The 18,023-nt window shown below is 35.0% G+C and overlaps 1 protein-coding gene across 4 annotated transcripts in view; it reads left to right on the top strand.

Moving 5' to 3' along the window:
* TLCD4 (TLC domain containing 4) overlaps positions 1 to 18,023 on the top strand; it is a 70,602-nt gene that overhangs the window by 20,851 nt on the left and 31,728 nt on the right. For all 4 annotated transcript variants that reach the window (XM_070367633.1, XM_070367632.1, XM_070367630.1 and 1 more), the window contains exons 2-5: positions 2,696 to 2,861; positions 7,170 to 7,259; positions 9,179 to 9,237; positions 11,393 to 11,487. In XM_070367633.1, coding sequence (XP_070223734.1) covers positions 2,707 to 2,861; positions 7,170 to 7,259; positions 9,179 to 9,237; positions 11,393 to 11,487 — 399 coding nt within the window. In that variant the 5' untranslated portion in view covers positions 2,696 to 2,706. The remainder of the gene's footprint in view (positions 1 to 2,695; positions 2,862 to 7,169; positions 7,260 to 9,178; positions 9,238 to 11,392; positions 11,488 to 18,023) is intronic.

Raw genomic sequence — 18,023 nt, 5'->3', positions numbered from 1 at the left:
CTTTAATGGAAGCCATAACTTGATTATGTGGAGCTTTTTAGTTTTAAAAGTGGAACATTTTTGCAAAGGGAGAGTCTGAACATGTTCCCTAAAAACCCTAGTTAACCAAACGTCTGTTGAAAATATATGATATCCAGTATAGAAAAATAGCAAAAACTTAATAAAAAGTAACTTTTTTTTAAGGAATGAGGAATTTTTTTTAATGGTGAATTGTTTGAGTGATTTTTTTAATGTTACTTAAATTAACAATTCATAAAATGGATAATGTTACATGACGCCTTCTATGTTTTATAACTTTTAGCAAACACTCATGAAATAAATGCTCATTGTATACATTAAATTTTAACTGAAGTAAGTAAGCAGCTCTTGCCTAGCCACCCTCCAGAACCTCCAGGGAACACACAAAACCCTTAAGGACAAATCTTCACATTTAAGATTAGAGTTTCCGCTAGCTTCTTGTTCCTGGTTTCATTGTCTTTGTTTTTCTGCCCACCACATAGAAGAAAAGCTATGACCAACCTAGACAACATATTAAAAGGCAGAGACATTACTTTGCTGACAAAGGTCCATCTAGTCAAAGCTATGGTTTTTCCGGTAGTCATGTATGGATGTGAGAGTTGGACTATAAAGACAGCTGAGCGCTGAAGAATTGATGCTTTCGAACTGTGGTGTTGCAGAAGACCCTTGAGAGTCTCTTGGGCTGCAAGGAGACCAAACCAGTCAATCCTAAAGGAAATTAGTCCTGAATATTCACTGGAAGGACTGATGCTGAAGCAGAAACTCCAATACTTTAGCCACCTGATGCGAAGAACTGACTCATTGGAAAAGACCCTGATGTTGGGAAAGATTGAAGAAGGGTATGACAGAAGATGAGATGGTTGAATGGCATCATGGACTGGATGGACATGAATTTGAGCAAGCTCTGGGAGTTGGTGATGGACAGGGAGCCTGGTGTGCTGCAGTCCATGGGGTTGCAAAGAGTCAGACACAACTCAATGACTAAACTGATCTGCCCACATGGGATCCATATCCTTACTTGCTTGAATCTTAGAAAAACATTTTCCTTTTCATATCTCACTTAGCAAATTATGATGACATTAATTTATGTATGCAACTTACTTTTATGTATTATTTGATTAATATCAGAGAAGGCAATGGCACCCCACTCCAGTATTCTTGCCTGGAAAATCCCATGGACGGAGGAGCCTTGTAGGCTGCAGTCCATGGGGTCGCAAAGAGTCAGACACGACTGAGTGACTTCATTCTCACTTTTCACTTTCATGCATTGGAGAAGGAAATGGCAACCCACTCCAGTGTTCTTGCCTGGAGAATTCCAGGGATGGCGGAGCCTGGTGGTCTGCCGTCTATGGGTTCGCACAGAGTCGGACACGACTGAAGCGACTTAGCAAACTGAGGCTAAAAGACCAAGATAAATTAAAACTAAAAAGTTTAATACCCAATAAACATTTCTTGAATTAAAAAAATTAAATGAGGAATGAAGTTAATGGAATTTCACAGAGAAGAATTGTGATATCATTATTTTTACTGTGCACACAGGCCAGAAAAAAAGAATGAGGAAGGAATTCATTACAGACACATGAATTCAGTCAGAAGGGGCCCTGTGGGAGACCAATTCTTATTATGATATCCTGGTTGGAAGGGAATGAAGTAGGGTTATTGCCAGTGTAGTCAATGACTTGATTTTTCTCTAGTGAATTGGCTTCAGTAGGTGACTTTATTTCTTTACATTATGCAGCTGGAAATGTGTATTGATTCATTTCCTTTTCATTTGAGGGTCAGCTCTATCAAAGATGGAGTCATAGAAATGCTGTATTTGCTGAATATGAGCAAATGATTTATTGTCTTTTTGGTCTGAATGTTCCTAAGATTTTTAGGAGCCAAATAAAGTTGAGCTCAATGAGATAGAAAATATACTTTGAATGTATATATATGCATATTACTATTCTTTCAGTAATTCTGTCCCTAAAACCTGGAGCGTTTTTATAAAAATGTTTTATTTTAGAGATAAAAAACCATAGAGGATTTTTGGTTCAAGGATATGTGTGGTTGAAAATATTTTTTTTTAGGTTAAATACTATTTTAAGCAAAAACAATGGTATGATTATTTTCCAAGGTGGTATTATTCTTCTTAAGACTTTAAATGTTTGTCCCATGGTACAGTTATTTTTTATTAGATGATTGTGTTTTGTTTTACTATTGCAGATAATGTTCTATTCTTATTTTTGGTATAATTTTTTCTTAGAAATTATCTAACCAACTTTCTCATTTTTTAGATGAGGTAGCTGAGGCATAGAGAAATCAGGTGATTTGTTCTTGGTTTAATTAAAAATATTACTAAAATAATATCTTCAATTACAGTATTTGAAACTCCCTCATAATGTTAAACTCTAGACTTAGATAATTTTGAATACAATGGTGTTAAATTTATCTCCTGACATTTATAATACCGAGATCTTTAAGACAATAGATTTTTCCCTCTTTTAGGTACAAATATGAGATACCAGGACAGATAGCTGGTGAAGGTTTGAATTCATACAATTTCCTTATACTCTTACGTTTGTGCTAAAGTAAATTGCAAAAAAATACAACCACATACTCTTTTAAAATTAAAAAAATAATTTGGGTGTGTTACAAGCAATTTAAAGGAATTTATAGCCATCATTTCTTTTAACAGGTTGAAGAAATATGGATACCAACACCATACTGCTCATCAGCACTTGTTTTGCCAGCTTTTTCACCTTTCAGATTATTTTCCACGTTGTAAGTTATTGGTTTTCAGCAAAGATTTCTCCAGGTTTTAATAACCTCAACTTCAAAAAGAAGATTGAATGGAACTCAAGGTAAAGCATATATGAAAATGTAATTGATTAAAAAAACAGTCTTATGAAACAAAATTACACATTTTAAATATTTCCAAAAATTCTTTTTCACTTAGTGTTTAACAAAATCTTAGGTCAAATTTTTTGTTTGACATTAGAAGTAAAAGGAAAGAAAAGTGGATAGATCTTATACAAGAAACAGTTTTAAATTCTTATTCTGAAAGATGTTAGGGAAAGTTTAACTCACTAGGGAAGTGGTAAGTAGGCTGTGGCTAACTGTGCTGGAAGGCACTGTTTTGCATTCTCCTCCGAAATATTTATGATAACAAATACATGTTCTCTGGAAACGGTAACGAAAGTAATAGTAGTTGGGACTGTGAGTAGCCTATATATAGTATTGGCTGGTTTAGCCCAACCTAAGGCATTAAACACTACATACCAGAGAACCTGGTATACAGTTAGAACATCTGTGTCTCTCTTTTAATGAACTTTTCATTATAATTCAGAGCCCTCCAGAATCTATTCTTTTGTTATGTAATTTTAAAGTAAAACTTGCTTATAAAAATGTTTTTTAACAAAAAAGTAAGAGGAAAACAAGACATCGAAGGATGTAGAAATCTACCAGTTTTAGTTAGTTGGTTTGCAAATTGTTTGTGTATATGCAACTTGTTAATCTCTCGTAGAGTTTCAAGTGGGAAACGACTTTGATGACTGGCTCACTTGCTTTAGAGCATTTCAGATGCCCAAAGACCTCTGTGCATTTGCAAACCTCAGTGAATTAGAGCAGCTATGGGATACTTCTTATTGTTCCTATTTAGTTGAAGTTAATGCTAACTAGGAAATGAATTCAGCAGATCTCCAACATTGCTATAATTATTTTTCATTGAAATTTCCTTTTACAATTAAAAACTTCTGCCAAAGTCTATTTATTTGAGAGTGGCCTTACAGGACCTGAAATGCCCCATCTTTGTTTGGGCCAAATTGTTTTGCAGGCATGCACTTTTATAACTCAGACTGGGAATAAGGCTAGTTGTTTTTCTCTGCATCTTACACTGATTGGTCTTGTTCATACATGTTACGGCTCTTCTCCCCAAAAGTTAGAACTATTTCTCCACATATTTTTGAAAAACAAGAGGTATGATTCTTTTGTCTAAAGAATAGCACTGAAATGTTGTTCAAATGTAGGACACAAAAGACACCATTATTTTGTAAAACCATTTCTAATGTGAAGATAGAATGGAAAAGAAAAGGATAAGAGATGGGGGGAAGGGGGCAAAAGATAGTGGGAAAGAAAAGGAAAGCAACATATAGGAGGACATACATTTTCTGTGATTAAATTTTGAACTATTTTCATTTTATCTTCAACATGGTTAGGGTGAGTAAACGCATTTGAATCTTGGGGAGCTGTAAGCCAAAGAAATAGGGAGGTTTCAGATAGATTGAAGCAAAGATAAAAAAGAAATAAAATAATGAAATGGAAAAATACTTAGCATTATTCAGTCTTATCACTGCCATTCTATGAGACATGGAATCACTGTTTGGGAAACTGAGTTCCTATTTGAAAAAAAAATCTGGAATTATCTAAGATGCATTATGCTATTCAAATGGTATTCTTTCTTCACTCCTGTTTCCCACTCCACCTTAATTTACATGGGACTCAAGCTGTAAGGTGGAGAATGCAAAGAAAGAAAAACAGTAGGTTGCTTTCTGAGTATGTGTATATATATACACGTATATATATATGTGTGTGTATATATACGTGTATATATATATATATATCTTGAAAGACTTCACAGGTGGCGCTAGTGGTAAAGAACCTGCCTGTCAGTGCAGGAGACATAAGGCACATGGGTTCAATCCCTGGGTTGAGAAGGTCCCCTGGAGGAGGGCATGGTAACACACTCTAGTATTCTTCCCTGGATAATCCCATGGACAGAGGAGCCTGGCAGGGTACAATCTGTAGGCAGAAAAACTCTCCATAAAATTCACACCTGAGAGATAACAGTTTAATTAATTATAAGCGAGAAAATCTTATACATAATTGTTGCTTTTTCTACAAAGATGCATACTTATTGATATTATTTATATTTTATAATTAAATGAATTCATTATTTCCGCTTGCTTTCCTATGACATGAAAAGTCCTGTTATGCTGAAATATTCCTAACTTTTAAATCTTCGTCTTTAAAATATAACTCTTCTGTCTGATGGAGCTATATCATTTCTATTGGTTATACTCATACTACTTGTGAGTGATTACATCAGTAACTTTAAATTGCTATTCTAAAATGGTCATTATTTCCTTAAAGAAAAAACCCACAAACATTTCTTTTTAAATTTCTTTGAAAAAATTTAAGTATTTTATTTTGGGTAGCATCTTGGTTTTTTTTTTTTTTTTTAAGACCTTGAGGAATCTACATTCTGCTTTGCCAGGAATCTGGTTTTAAAGAATGAAATATGAAATTCTTACTAATAGAAGTTTCATAAGGTATAGGCTTTTAATACAGAATAGCATATAAGCATAGGGTGTTTGTTTCTTCTGTTCATTGTAGTGGGAGCTATTTGATCCAAGTACCATGTAACTTTTCTCTCATGAATTATATGTCATTTCCATCAGTTGAGGGCTTGCAATTCTTCCCTTTTACCATGAAACATCTCAACAGAGAAGAGAATCTAAGGCCTGAGTATCAGGAACAAAAATTTAGATTTTTTTTCAAAAGGGAACTTTTTGATACGGTTACCAGGCACTACCATGGGTTAGTAAGAAGTTATGCTTTTTCCTTTAGTAGAATTTTTGAATGTCAACAGAAAACTGGTTGTATGATTATTTAGATGGAGTGCCTTACTTGACATCAAGGAACTTACATTTTTATCTTGCTATGTTCAAGTGGAATACAAATACTTGATGTGAAGATTCCAGACTTGTAAACCAGGTTAATTGGGTTAATTATCACATTTCAAAATGATATTTTGGTATTACAGAGGACTCAATACCTTTAACTTAGTGAGACTCTTCAAGCATTTAAAATATGATTTGATTAATTTGATATTCTTGCTAAGGATCACATCATTTATTAGATCAACTATATTGATTTTTCAAATTGCAGTGAAATTTTTTCATATCAACTTTTATATTGGTTGATATATTTCACTTTGAAAGATTTGGGGTCATACTGTAGAGAGATTCATTGCACACCATTAATTTCTACTCCTGACACCTGTGCTGCACTCAGTCATCCAGCTCCTTATGACCCCATGGACTGTAGCCCACCAGACTCCTCTGTCAATGGGCTTTTCCAGGCAAAAATACTGGGGTGGATCACTGTTTCCTACTCCTGGGGATCTTCCCTACCCAGGGATCCAACCACATCTCTTCTGTCTTCTGCATTGACAGGTGGATTCTTTACCACTGCAATTAATTTCTAAAAACTTTACTATTCCTCTCATCTTTTATTCTAATGAAGAGAAGAGAAACTTCACTACTCATAAATGTTTTTGTTTTGTAAGTAAGTATATAGTGTCCTGTATACAGTTCTGTAAGTAGGGTATCTTAGAGCTTGGTTAAGTCATTAAATGTTTAACAAGATACGTTCAAAGAAATTGATGTTTTTCAGCTAAATGCTATTCTTTCTATAAAGAAAATTTGATCTGGATCCTGTGAACATTTTGTTTTCATTTGGGCATTTCTTTTAAAAAGATTCTTCTGAATGAATTCATAGCCCTCCACTTTCATAACAGTGATAAAGAGACACTAATAATCAATAGCTGCTGTAGCTATCTCACATATTGCTTAAAAGAATCAAGTACAATAATGTGTATATTAAAACTCCAAGGGAATCTCCAAGGGAATACATTTTCACTTCATAATCCATTCCAATTCTGACCCATGGTTGTAGAGTTCATTAAGGCTAGTAGATTTGAAAGTCCTTCAGGACTGATTGGAGCAGGAAACTACTCTCTCAGTGATGGTGCTGGGGATGAAGCAGGGTGCAGGATGGTGTGCTTACCAATTGCCACCTCTTTGCACAAGACTGTCAACTGTATCATTAGCTATTCTTCCCCTTTAGACCCTTTAACCAATAAGTGGTTCATCAATAGTCTAGAAGGAAATTGTAGACCTAGGCATCCTTCTTGTTATCGATTCTAAAGTAAAGTTATGGCCCTTGGATTTCTAAATAGCCATTTTGTATTATACTCTCTGATGTACTGCAATCCTATATTTAAATGCTTCCAGATTTAACTTCTTCAGAGTGTTAAATGTCTTGCCAGAATTAGTTAAAATTCATTGCACAGAATCTAAAATCTTTGTGTGTATTTCATCTCATTTCAGGGTGGTATCTACGTGTCATTCTTTGGTGGTTGGGCTTGTTGGCTTGTACATTTTCTTGTTTGACGAGGCTGGTATTGCTGATCCACTTTGGTAAGCTGTTTCTTTCTAATATCATCAATTTGATTTATGTTTTGATATTAATTATTAATAAGAACATCTCTTTACTGTAAAACAGAAAGCATATTGATGGTGTATGGTTTATTTAAATGCTTGTGTTCAGACTTGTTTCAGCAAGGTGCATTAGAATGATTTATTTTAGATTTGAATACAAATAATGAGGGCCATTTTGCATTAGTGTTGCAATTGCCATCCAAAACAGAATATGATAATTATGTAAACATGTATACTGTATGAGTGAAATCAAGTTATTATAACCACTGTTTTGAGCAAAAATGAGTTGTTATTGAGATAGAATAGTCAACTTGGATAAACAGCACTTTGTCTTCAAATTTATGTTTGACCCATCCTTCAATTTCAAAGATAGAAAAATGAGAATTATAGATGTCCTTGTGAAAGGAGTTTAATACCGCATGAAATAATTTAAAGCAAGAATAGTAACTGTGTTCAGCCATAATAGGATTATTTGTAAAGTGTTCTTTTTGGAGAATTTAAATATCTTTCCAGTGGCAGAAATTTTACAAACTGTAATTCCTGGCACTATATGAGAAGCTTTAGTTCAGCTTAGTTTGAGAGACTGTGTTTTGAGAGGGCACTGGACAAAGATGTGATAGTCATGGCCTCTGAGGGATGTGGGGTGATTTAACCAGGTCTTTTGATTGTTTCTATTTGACTGAAATGATGTTGTTTTTTATTCACAAATATGAAGTTATGCTAATCAGAATTACACCAGTTTTGGTAAATTTTCATTGAGAAGATCTTTTTCAAAGTGAATTAATTTAGTGAATTTAATTCTTTGACCAGGTTTTAATGCAATCTATCTAAACAATTGCTACTTTTTTCCCATATTTTACCAACACGATTGTCAATAGAACCAGTTCTTTTGTGAAGTAAATTTTATAACACAGATTTGATTCATTGACCAATTTGTCCTGAACAAATTTTTACCTATTATATGTTTTGATATTTTAGCATTTTATTGGTACTGTAGTTTATTCCAGGTCTAATTTTCCTGGATCATATTTACAAATGAAAATTTGTAAAGAAGACATAACTTCTACTAAATATTTCCATTTGTAGTTTAGCTGTTATCAGTTTTACTTAATGTTCATTTTACCAGTAATTCATCTTATAAGTCAGATAAAGGACTGATAATTTGTATTTGTTCCTTGGAACCAAGGTTAGGGCAAAAGGGTTGAAATAACAGGATTAAATTGTCCTGTTCTGACCATTTTCTAATGTATGCATGCCCAGTTGCTCAGTCATGTCTGACTCTTTGTGACTCCATGGACTATAGCCTGCCAAGCTCCTCTGTTTGTGAAATTTTTTCGGGCAAGAATATTGGAGTGGGTTGCCATTTCCTCCTCCAAGGGATCTTCCCAATCCAGGGATCGAACCCACGAATCCTGCATTGGCAGGTGGATTCTTTACACTAGCACCACCTGAGAAGCCTTTCTAATATGTGCTAATAGGGAAATCTCTCCAGTCCTCAGAAAAGTGAGAATGCTAATAGTATGCAATATATTGTCTGTATATCAGGGCAGGCTAGATTATTTCTTGAGCCTGTTAAGCCTCTGATTCAAAATAGGAATCAAAACAACAACCAGCATCTGGAACTGCATTTTAGTCCTTTCAAAAACAAATCATACAAGAACATACTTATAAAATGTTGTTTATTTTCATAAAACTTTTGGCTAATAAGTATAAGAAATTATGATCATTGCAATTAGAAGTATTATCATAGCTAACATTAATACCTTGTGCAAATGATAGGTTACTATTTGCTACCTATAGAAAGCATTTATATTTAAATCTCAATAGAAAAATTAGTAGCTGTCATCTATAACCATGTGCTAAAAAAAGAAACCTTTTTTTTTTTTTAATATTTATAGGGGTGATACATCTCTTGGGAAAGTGAATGTTGCTATTGCTTCAGGCTATCTCGTTTCTGGTATGTGATATGTTGTTCATATCTGTCCATTTCTTTTTAAACTGCTTATGGAATTATGCAAAGAATACAGAGTCAATGCTTTAGGTTTGGTTATTTGAGAAGTAGCTTTTAGGACCCATACTGAGGGAAAAAAATGTCTGTTCTGATGATAGGATATGAAACATTTTTCATGGTGGCTCTGTAGTTCTCAAAGATTAGAGCTGTAGAGTGAGGCTTCAGTTAAACCTGGAGTATTTTTTTTTTTTTTTTTAGACTAGTGATTGTCCCTGTTTGGACTAAAGTTGCTCAGGTGCAATGACCATGAAGCTAATGAAATCTAAGCCTGAGAGTCCTCATCTCACAGGCACTTGAGATGTGCTTCCATGGTCATAGTTTTGTGTTGTTTTGGTAAAATCTGCAAAAGTAAACTATTTTAGTTGTAATCAGTTAAGATCATGGAGTCTTTCTACTTCACATTTCCGTCTGTCATATTCCATCTCATGTTGGATGAGATTGGAGTAGTCTTTTACAAATGAGACAGAGGGGAAGTTAGATTGAGAATATGCCATTTAAACTGCTTTTTGAAAAGACATTTTGGACTGCCTCAATAAAACTAGAGAGAAATAACAGATCCCTGACTTGGACATTTAGGTAGGAAACACTGTTTTGTAATTTTTGAACTCAATAAACAGCTGAAATAAAATTGAAATAAAAATAATAGGATATGAATCAAAAGTGATAAAGATGAGTGATGGTCTTAGAAAATGTTTGCCATCAAGAAGTGAATTGTAACCAAAAAATTAGATTAAACCCAAACACAGTAATTTATTAAAAGGAAAAGATATATTTGGGGTAGAAATAATAAATAAGCTATTGGATTATTTGATGGGCCAATTAAAAGAAGAGTGAATCATGTGGACACACTGGGAAAATGTTTGCCCATTTGGCACAAAATTCTGTCACTAACAAGGTTAACACAAAATTTATAATATGCTTCATACACTGGTTAATGACTGTTGTCAATTCAGAGAGTAGTTACCCAGGAAATCTTACACAAAAGGAACTTGAAAAAGGTTTACTCAAATAAGGTAATAATTCAAAACACTTAAAAATAAGGATTATGAACTGAAACAAAATTTTTATACCAAGCTGGATGAAAGTGAATTATTTTATTCTCTCTATAGAAAATATTATAAAGTCATTATCTTAATATAAATTGGTGATCAAAGAGTATACAGCTGAAATATAGGGAAAATGCATTTAGAGACGTATAAAGGGCAGTAAATTACTAACACTTTTCAATTTTCTTGGTTTCCACATTTAAGGTACTTTTTTTCTCTCCTGGAAATTTATAATTTGATAATTTCTTTTATCTTATGTATATAGTCACACCTAGTTTTGTGCTGGTAATTTTTATTTTTAGAAAAGAAGCTCTCCATGCTATAAGCTCCAAACCCTTAAAACCTGGTTTCCATCCATGATAGCCATTTGTTTCCATGTCTAAATTTCATGTTTAACCATTTGGTAAAGAAAATAGTTGTGTTCAAATTTTGAGAAATTTCTGTTTTGTTAAAGGAAACAATTTTCTGAATCACAGTGCTGATTTAGAATTTAAAGAAAATCAATGCCTTGAGCTCTTTTTAAAGATCTCTTTTTAATAGCTATAGGTATTTGTCCTTTTTTTTTTCTATTCTGAATTAATATTTAATCACATTCTTTGTTAATTTTTAAATTTTTTTGCTGAATTTGTGTTATAAATGAGTTGGTCATTTTATACCTTCTGGGACCATCTTAATCTCTGAGTTATATACTGATAAAAATCAGTAATTTAAGCTTATTTTACAGTTATTTTTATTCAATAATATTTTTGTTTTGTTTAACCCTGGAAACAAGTTATTCATTTATACTTTCAACAAATACATTGTATAACTATATGCCAGGCACTGTGATGGACGCCCCACTTGGTGCTTATCCTAGAGGAGTCGCAGTAGTGTGAGGGAGATAGCCCCTGGAGGCACAGGCTTTGTGGTAAAAGGGTAGTTGATCTCCTGATGTATGAGGCAAGTGCTGAGGGCTCAGAGTGGACTGTGGTGAGCTGTCAGGAGAAAGAGTTAAATACATTTGAAAAATGATGAAGCTTTCTTCCTATGTAATATCTTACTTTTCCTTCTTACAGATTTGTTGATTCTCATTTGGTATTGGAAAGTGATTGGTGATAAGTATTTTGTAATTCACCATTGTACAGCGCTGTATGCATACCACTTTGTACTGGTGAGTGCTAGGATTTCCAGCAGTCTGACAAACAGACAACACGGAGTAATGACTCAAGGGTGACCATAAATCTAAACATACAATCCTTAATTTATAAAGGTCAACTCCAAATGCATTCAGGGATCATCTTGTGATGTTATCTTGTATATCAACAAAAATAATACCTTTACTTGTGTATTTGTATTAGTGTGTATATCTTTGGATTCTTAAACTTTGAAAAAGGCAAATGATCCCAATTTCTTGAATGTTCACTGAAAACCTTTAGGATCATATGGCTCTTAATGTTTGTCTTGATGTTTGTCTGTCTTTCTAGATGCGTTTATGTTTTAACAGCCAGAGCTACATATAGATTCCTATATAACCAGCTAAAATATTTCTTTTCTATTTAATCTCATGTATAATTCCATGTAAATGCATGAAGTGAAGTGAAGTGAAAGTCGCTCAGTCATGTCCAACTCTTTGTGACCCCATGGACTAAATAGTCCATGGAATTCTCCAGGGCAGAATACTGGAATGTGTAGCCTTTCCCTTCTCCAGGGGATCTTCCCAACCCCTCTGGATCTTCCCAGAGATTGAGCCCAGGTCTCCTGCATTGCAGGTAGATTCTTTATCAGCTGAGCCACAAGGGAAGCCCAAGAATACTGGAGTGGGTAGCCTATCCCTTCTCCAGCAGATCGACCCAGGAATTGAACTGGGGTCTTCTGCATTGCAGGCAGATTCTTTACCAACTGGGCTATCAGGGAAGCCCTATAAATGCATAATTGCACTTAAGTGGCCTAGAGAGTGGAGTGGGAGTGAGGGGGAGTCTTGCTCAGAGACTTCAAGACTGACCTAATAGAGGATCCAGCAAATCTAATGTAATGTCCAGCACTAATGTACATTTTTATTTCTAACATTATTTTTCTACATTATACATTTGTAAATTAGCAGTTTTATATCCTTTGCATCTCCTCAGTCAATTATTTTTTAGCCTAGATATACCACCAAACCCAAGATAGGTATTAGGAAATAATAGACATATGTAAACTAAAATAGTATAAATTTTATATAATACATGTGGTATACACTTCCATGTTTTCTCTGTTTTAAGACATAAATGTAACCATTGGCTTTTTTTTTTTCTTATTTGGTGTTACTAAAATATGCATATTAGTGGACATTTGCAAGTGTTTTGAGGTTTTTTTAAAAAACCTCATACAAATGTATGTTAATAACATTCTTCCATTTTTCTTTATATTGCCCTACACAAAGATAGCTGGTAAATAAGACATCAATTCATCATTCTGCAAGAATAAGATATAGCAAAGCATCTCTTAATATCACCCATTTGAAGTCATGAATCTAAATAATTAATGTAAATGTTTTAAAAACTATGCTGGTTTTAATGTTGTTTATAATGCTTATATATCCCAGTAGGTATCCACAATTGCCTTATTTTCTGAAACAATAGGTTTTTTTTTGCTGGCATTTCCTAATGTTTATTTCCTTGTCTTCCTTTTTAGATTTTAATAGATTAAGCAATTACAACATGTAGGCTTCTACTTTTTGCAGGTCTTAGTTGGAATATATGCACTTTGCTTCCTAAACACTTTTGCTAAAAAGACATGAAAACTGACTAACCTAATATTGGTTAATTCAGGGAAGAATGTATGTGGGTACCTGTTTGAGTTTAATATCATGCTGTAGGTTAGAAGTATGGTTTCTGAACATAAGTCACAAATAATCAGTGTGCTATGAGAAGAACATGGGTTGGTGAAGGATAACAGGTCACTTACATGCATTTGTAAATGTGACTAGTATGAAGTGTTGTTCTCTCTTGACTACTGAAGAAGTCACAAGCTTGGCAAGTGGCTGACTGTACATGGGTTGGCAAGCTGAATATTTCATTATGTGGGATGAATGCTGTGTTCTCTTTGAACTTTTATGCCTTTATAAAAAAGTCAATGGCATAAATGCTGGATTTTTAAAAAAGAAATTAACTATTGCCTTTTTTAGTAAAATTGATGATTAACAGTAATATTTTTCAAGAGATGGTTGCTTTTTTGATATGCCTTCCTATGTTCTATTGTATGAAATAAATGAATGGTATGAATTAAATTTATCTAATTAAAGTGAATCTATTCATAGGGAAAGAAAATAGAAACAAAATTGATGAACTAATACATGTTTATAGAGATCCTATGTCATTTATAGATCATACTTTTACTATTTGAGTATAAGGAAAATTTTCCATGTGGTGAATTCTCAGATCACTTGCTTACATTTTTAAGTAAAGCTAACAAAATGCCAACAGCAAGTACTACTATTCTTATTTCATATAAACTTGTATGAAATTGTTACCCCTTATGCAATGAGATGGAGAAGGCAATGGCAACCCACTCCAGTACTCTTGCCTGGAAAATCCCATGGACAGAGGAGCCTGGTAGGCTGCAGTCCATGGGGTTGCAAAGAGTCAGACACGACTGAGCGACTTCACTTTCACTTTTCACTTTCATGCATTGGAGAAGGAAATGGCAACCCACTCCAGTGTTCTTGTCTGGAGAATTCCAGGGACGGGGGAGCTTGGTGGGCTGCAGTCTATAGGGTCACACAGAGTCGGAACGACTGAAACAACTTAGCAGCAGCAGCAGCAGCATGCAATGAGAATTGGTACTTGGAAAGCACTTTGACTTGATACTTCTGAAGCTATTTAAGCTGTTTTTTTCCCAAAGATTTTCTAATTGGAACTAAATGAAAAAGTGAAGAATGGAGGCTAATTACCTGTAGGTTCTAAGTGTATTCTGAATAGTTATGTAAGTAACAATTTTACTTTATCTGATATGACAAAAGTCAGATTGTCATGAATTTAGTGTATTGTAGGTGCCATGGATGGAGGAGCCTGGTGGGCTGCAGTCCATGGGGTCGCTAAGAGTCGGACACGACTGAGCGACTTCACTTTCACTTTCCACTTTCATACATTGGAGAAGGAAATGGCAATCCACTCCAGTGTTCTTGCCTGGAGAATCCCAGGGACGGGGGAGCCTGGTGGGCTGCCGTCTATGGGGTCGCACAGAGTCGGACACGACTGAAGTGACTTAGCAGCAGCAGCAGGTTGTAAAAAGGTTTAGAGTTTAAGAGGTTTTCTCTCTTTTGCTTACATAGGCAGGTAAAAAAATTCTATAGTTTTTTTCCTGATATTCAACTTTCATCCCTTGGGCAGGATACTCATAATCAGGGAAAATATGACAGGTTCTCTTATCATAAAGGAAGTGACACATTTATGCTTTAATATCCTATTTTTAGGGGTAAACCACCCTCTTTGTACTCCATTTCTGACTTCTTGGGTAGCCTTACTTTTCTTGTGTTCTTTGTGAATCACTGCCTCCCCTCAACAAAACCAATGAGTTATAGTATATTTGGAAAACTTTCAAACTTGATACGAAATGACTGAGTCTATGCATACTTTGCCAGCTCTTCTGCATCATTCCACTACCTTAGGATCTAATCATTAAACCATTCTACTGCAATTTAGGAAGAAAATTTGGTTTCAGATGTCATTTGTTATATTTATTTCATGATTGTGTCATACTTCAAGGGTGAGGAATTTTAGTTTTTCTTTAACATTTTACCCCAGTATCTATATTTTAAAAACATATTGCCAGCAATTACATATGAAGTGGTTTTGAAAAATGAGATCTAGTGTTTACGATAAGATAAAGTTGTAATTTACATCAGGAGACAAGAAGTAGAAAAATACTGATCTTATATTTAGTCTAAAGAAAAATTTCCCCAATGCCATGACTCACTAACATTTTATAATTAACAGTGTTTTAAAAAAAACTATTGTTTTTGAAGATTATTTTAATAATGTTGCCTATTCTCAATTCTTTCTTTTCCAGCTGAGCCACAAGGGAAGCCATTCTCAATTATGGAGTTCCCTGGTGGCTCAGAAGGTAAAGAATCTGCCCACTGCCTGCACTGTGGGAGTCCTGGCTTTGATCCCTGGGTCAGGAAGATCCCCTGGAGAAGGAAATGGCTACCTACTCCAGTGTTCTTGCCTGGAGAATTCCATGGGCAGAGGAGCCCGGTGGGCTACTGTCCACGGGGTAGCAAAGAGTAGGACACAACTGAGCGAATGAGCACATCAAATGACTGAAGTAAAGTTAGGAGGAGGAACTAATAATGTGTCAGGTGATGTATTTTATATTTAAATGTTTCAGGCTGGAATAATAAGCTGAAACAAATAGATGGAACTTAATAGTGAGCAAATGAACTGAACTGAACTGAATAGTGATGAATGTCAAGGTTTGCATTTGAGTTTGACAGTGTATAAAAAGAGGGAAATGACCTGGAAGTAGCAGATGACCACAATTGTAGGTGTACCAATAGCGTGTCCATCTGCTAAAATAGAAAGTTGTTTTTAAATGTGTACTCTATTAGGGGAGGTTTGGTATCCAGTTCAAACAAATTACAGTTTCTTGATTAGACCATACCGAAAGCCTCTGGAGTCTCTAAAATTGCCTATGTCCAGAGGTGAGCTGCCAGATAGCTGTAGAGGAGAGATTAGATTAGGTAGCTATTGTCCCAGAATAAACAACTGAAGGACCCAGAGAGGTCAGCATAGAAGAGATAAGTTGTAGGACATCTATGTGGTTTTGAAATGTCCTTAGAAATGTGAAACGACTATTCAATGGAAGAGGAATTAGACTTACTCTGGTTTAACTCAGACATTGGAACTAGGACCAAAGGGGATGGTAATGAGAGGTAGGGGAGACTTCTCTTTTATGAGAGACATCCCCAATGAATAGAAGATTTTAACAACAGCCTTTTAAAGTGATTCTTCTCCATAAGGTATCTTCAATCAGATAGGTATAAAAATGGATCTAATAAGCAGAAGCTTTAGGTAGGAGCTTGTAATAAATTATCTTTAAAATTCTATTCTAATCTGAGATTCTGTGATTCAGTTGTTTTGATGAAATTATTGGATTTATTCCTAATATGGAGAGCTAAGCACTGGGCAAGTAAGAATAAGGTACATTTTGTCACCAAGTTCTTAAGTAAGGAAGGGGTGCAAGCAGCTGGTCTGTAAATCCATTCACTTCCTTGGAAGAAAGGGAGGGGGAGAAAGAAGGCAAGTGACCCAGGTCTAATCTCCTGTCAACTGGAACTTTAACTCTGAAATGACCTTAGCCTATTCCTGGCTAAGGATTCGCTGTAGTAAAGAGAAGCCAGGCTCTGTGAGGCCTGCCTCCTTGGAGAATGTCATATAGGCTCTACAATATTTTTAGAGGCATAAGATAAGGACGTTTTATAAGATAGACTCCTATTGCTGTGTGAAGAACTTTGTAAACCTCACCTTGTAGAGCCTTCACTTCTTTGGGCCAGAACTGCTTGTTCAACACAGGAAGGACCTGGCTTGCCAACTGCCCTTCATATCCCAAACCTCTCTCTGCTTCCTCTGCATTAATCTGATAGTCTCTCTGCTTGTAGCAACTAGTAAAGCTTAACTCTAGGTAAGATCACTCTTTCCCATGAGCCTGATTTGGCAACCTAGTCCAGTGTGTTACCTCAAACCATCAACTCTGCCTTGTAAGTAAATCATCAAAAACTTTAAATGATTAAAGTGAAGCAAACAGTAATTGAATACATGGTAGAATTTGTTCCCAAATCTCATTTCTATATTGATGGTGCTTTAAAAGGGTTTTCTTAGATCATGGAAATGACCTTAGATTCTGAGTCAGTTCAAATAGCCTAGAAAAAGTACCTCCTAATTGCTACAGTAGAACATAGTCAGTTTTATACAAAGCCCAGTTGGGATGCCCATAAATGACCTCACACCAATTATACTGCCCTAGTGGTGGGAAAATGTGTCCATCCCACTCCACACCATTGATAGTGGCACAATATTTAGCATCATACTAGCTGTAATAGGTGCATAATAATTTTATTTATCTTTCTCCCTCACCTTCTGAATTCCTGACCCTAGCAGTTCTTGGCTATTGGAAAATTAAATTTCTCGTGATAAGAAAATCCAGATTTTCATAATCACTGGCTGAAAGAAGAATTTTCTTTAAGCTCTAGAAGGGATCAGACAAATCTTATTTTGTTTTCTCTCACAGAGTCATGCAGAGTCCATGGCCAGTATGAATTCTATTATAGACAAAGCGCCTTAAAGGTAGATGCCAGAAGTAGAAATACCATATTGACCTATATAGCAAAGAGAGTTTACTCAGTTGTGAGTTTGCTATAATTTATTACAGTAAAGTATCAAAATGTGTAGTTTATTAGATCTGAATTAAATCTGTCCTCTTAATAGCATCTATCTGACTTATATTTTAGTAGGTTTTGTTGATGGGGTAAGGATAAGGTAACAAGGAATTATACGTAACCTGAACCTTATTTAATGGCTTCCTCTGCCTGTGGAAGCCTCTACCACACGTGATGCTCACTCTCGTGGGTGGATTGTATTAAACAGATGAAGAGTCATTGATGTACAGGATTAGAAAATATGGAAGCCAGGCTACTGAAGCATAGCTCACTGGCTCACAATGGTTTTG

The sequence above is a fragment of the Bos mutus genome, chromosome 3 (assembly GCF_027580195.1).
Source record: "Bos mutus isolate GX-2022 chromosome 3, NWIPB_WYAK_1.1, whole genome shotgun sequence".
NCBI classification, from domain to species: Eukaryota; Metazoa; Chordata; class Mammalia; order Artiodactyla; family Bovidae; genus Bos; species Bos mutus.
This window is presented reverse-complemented; position numbering and strand designations above follow the sequence as displayed.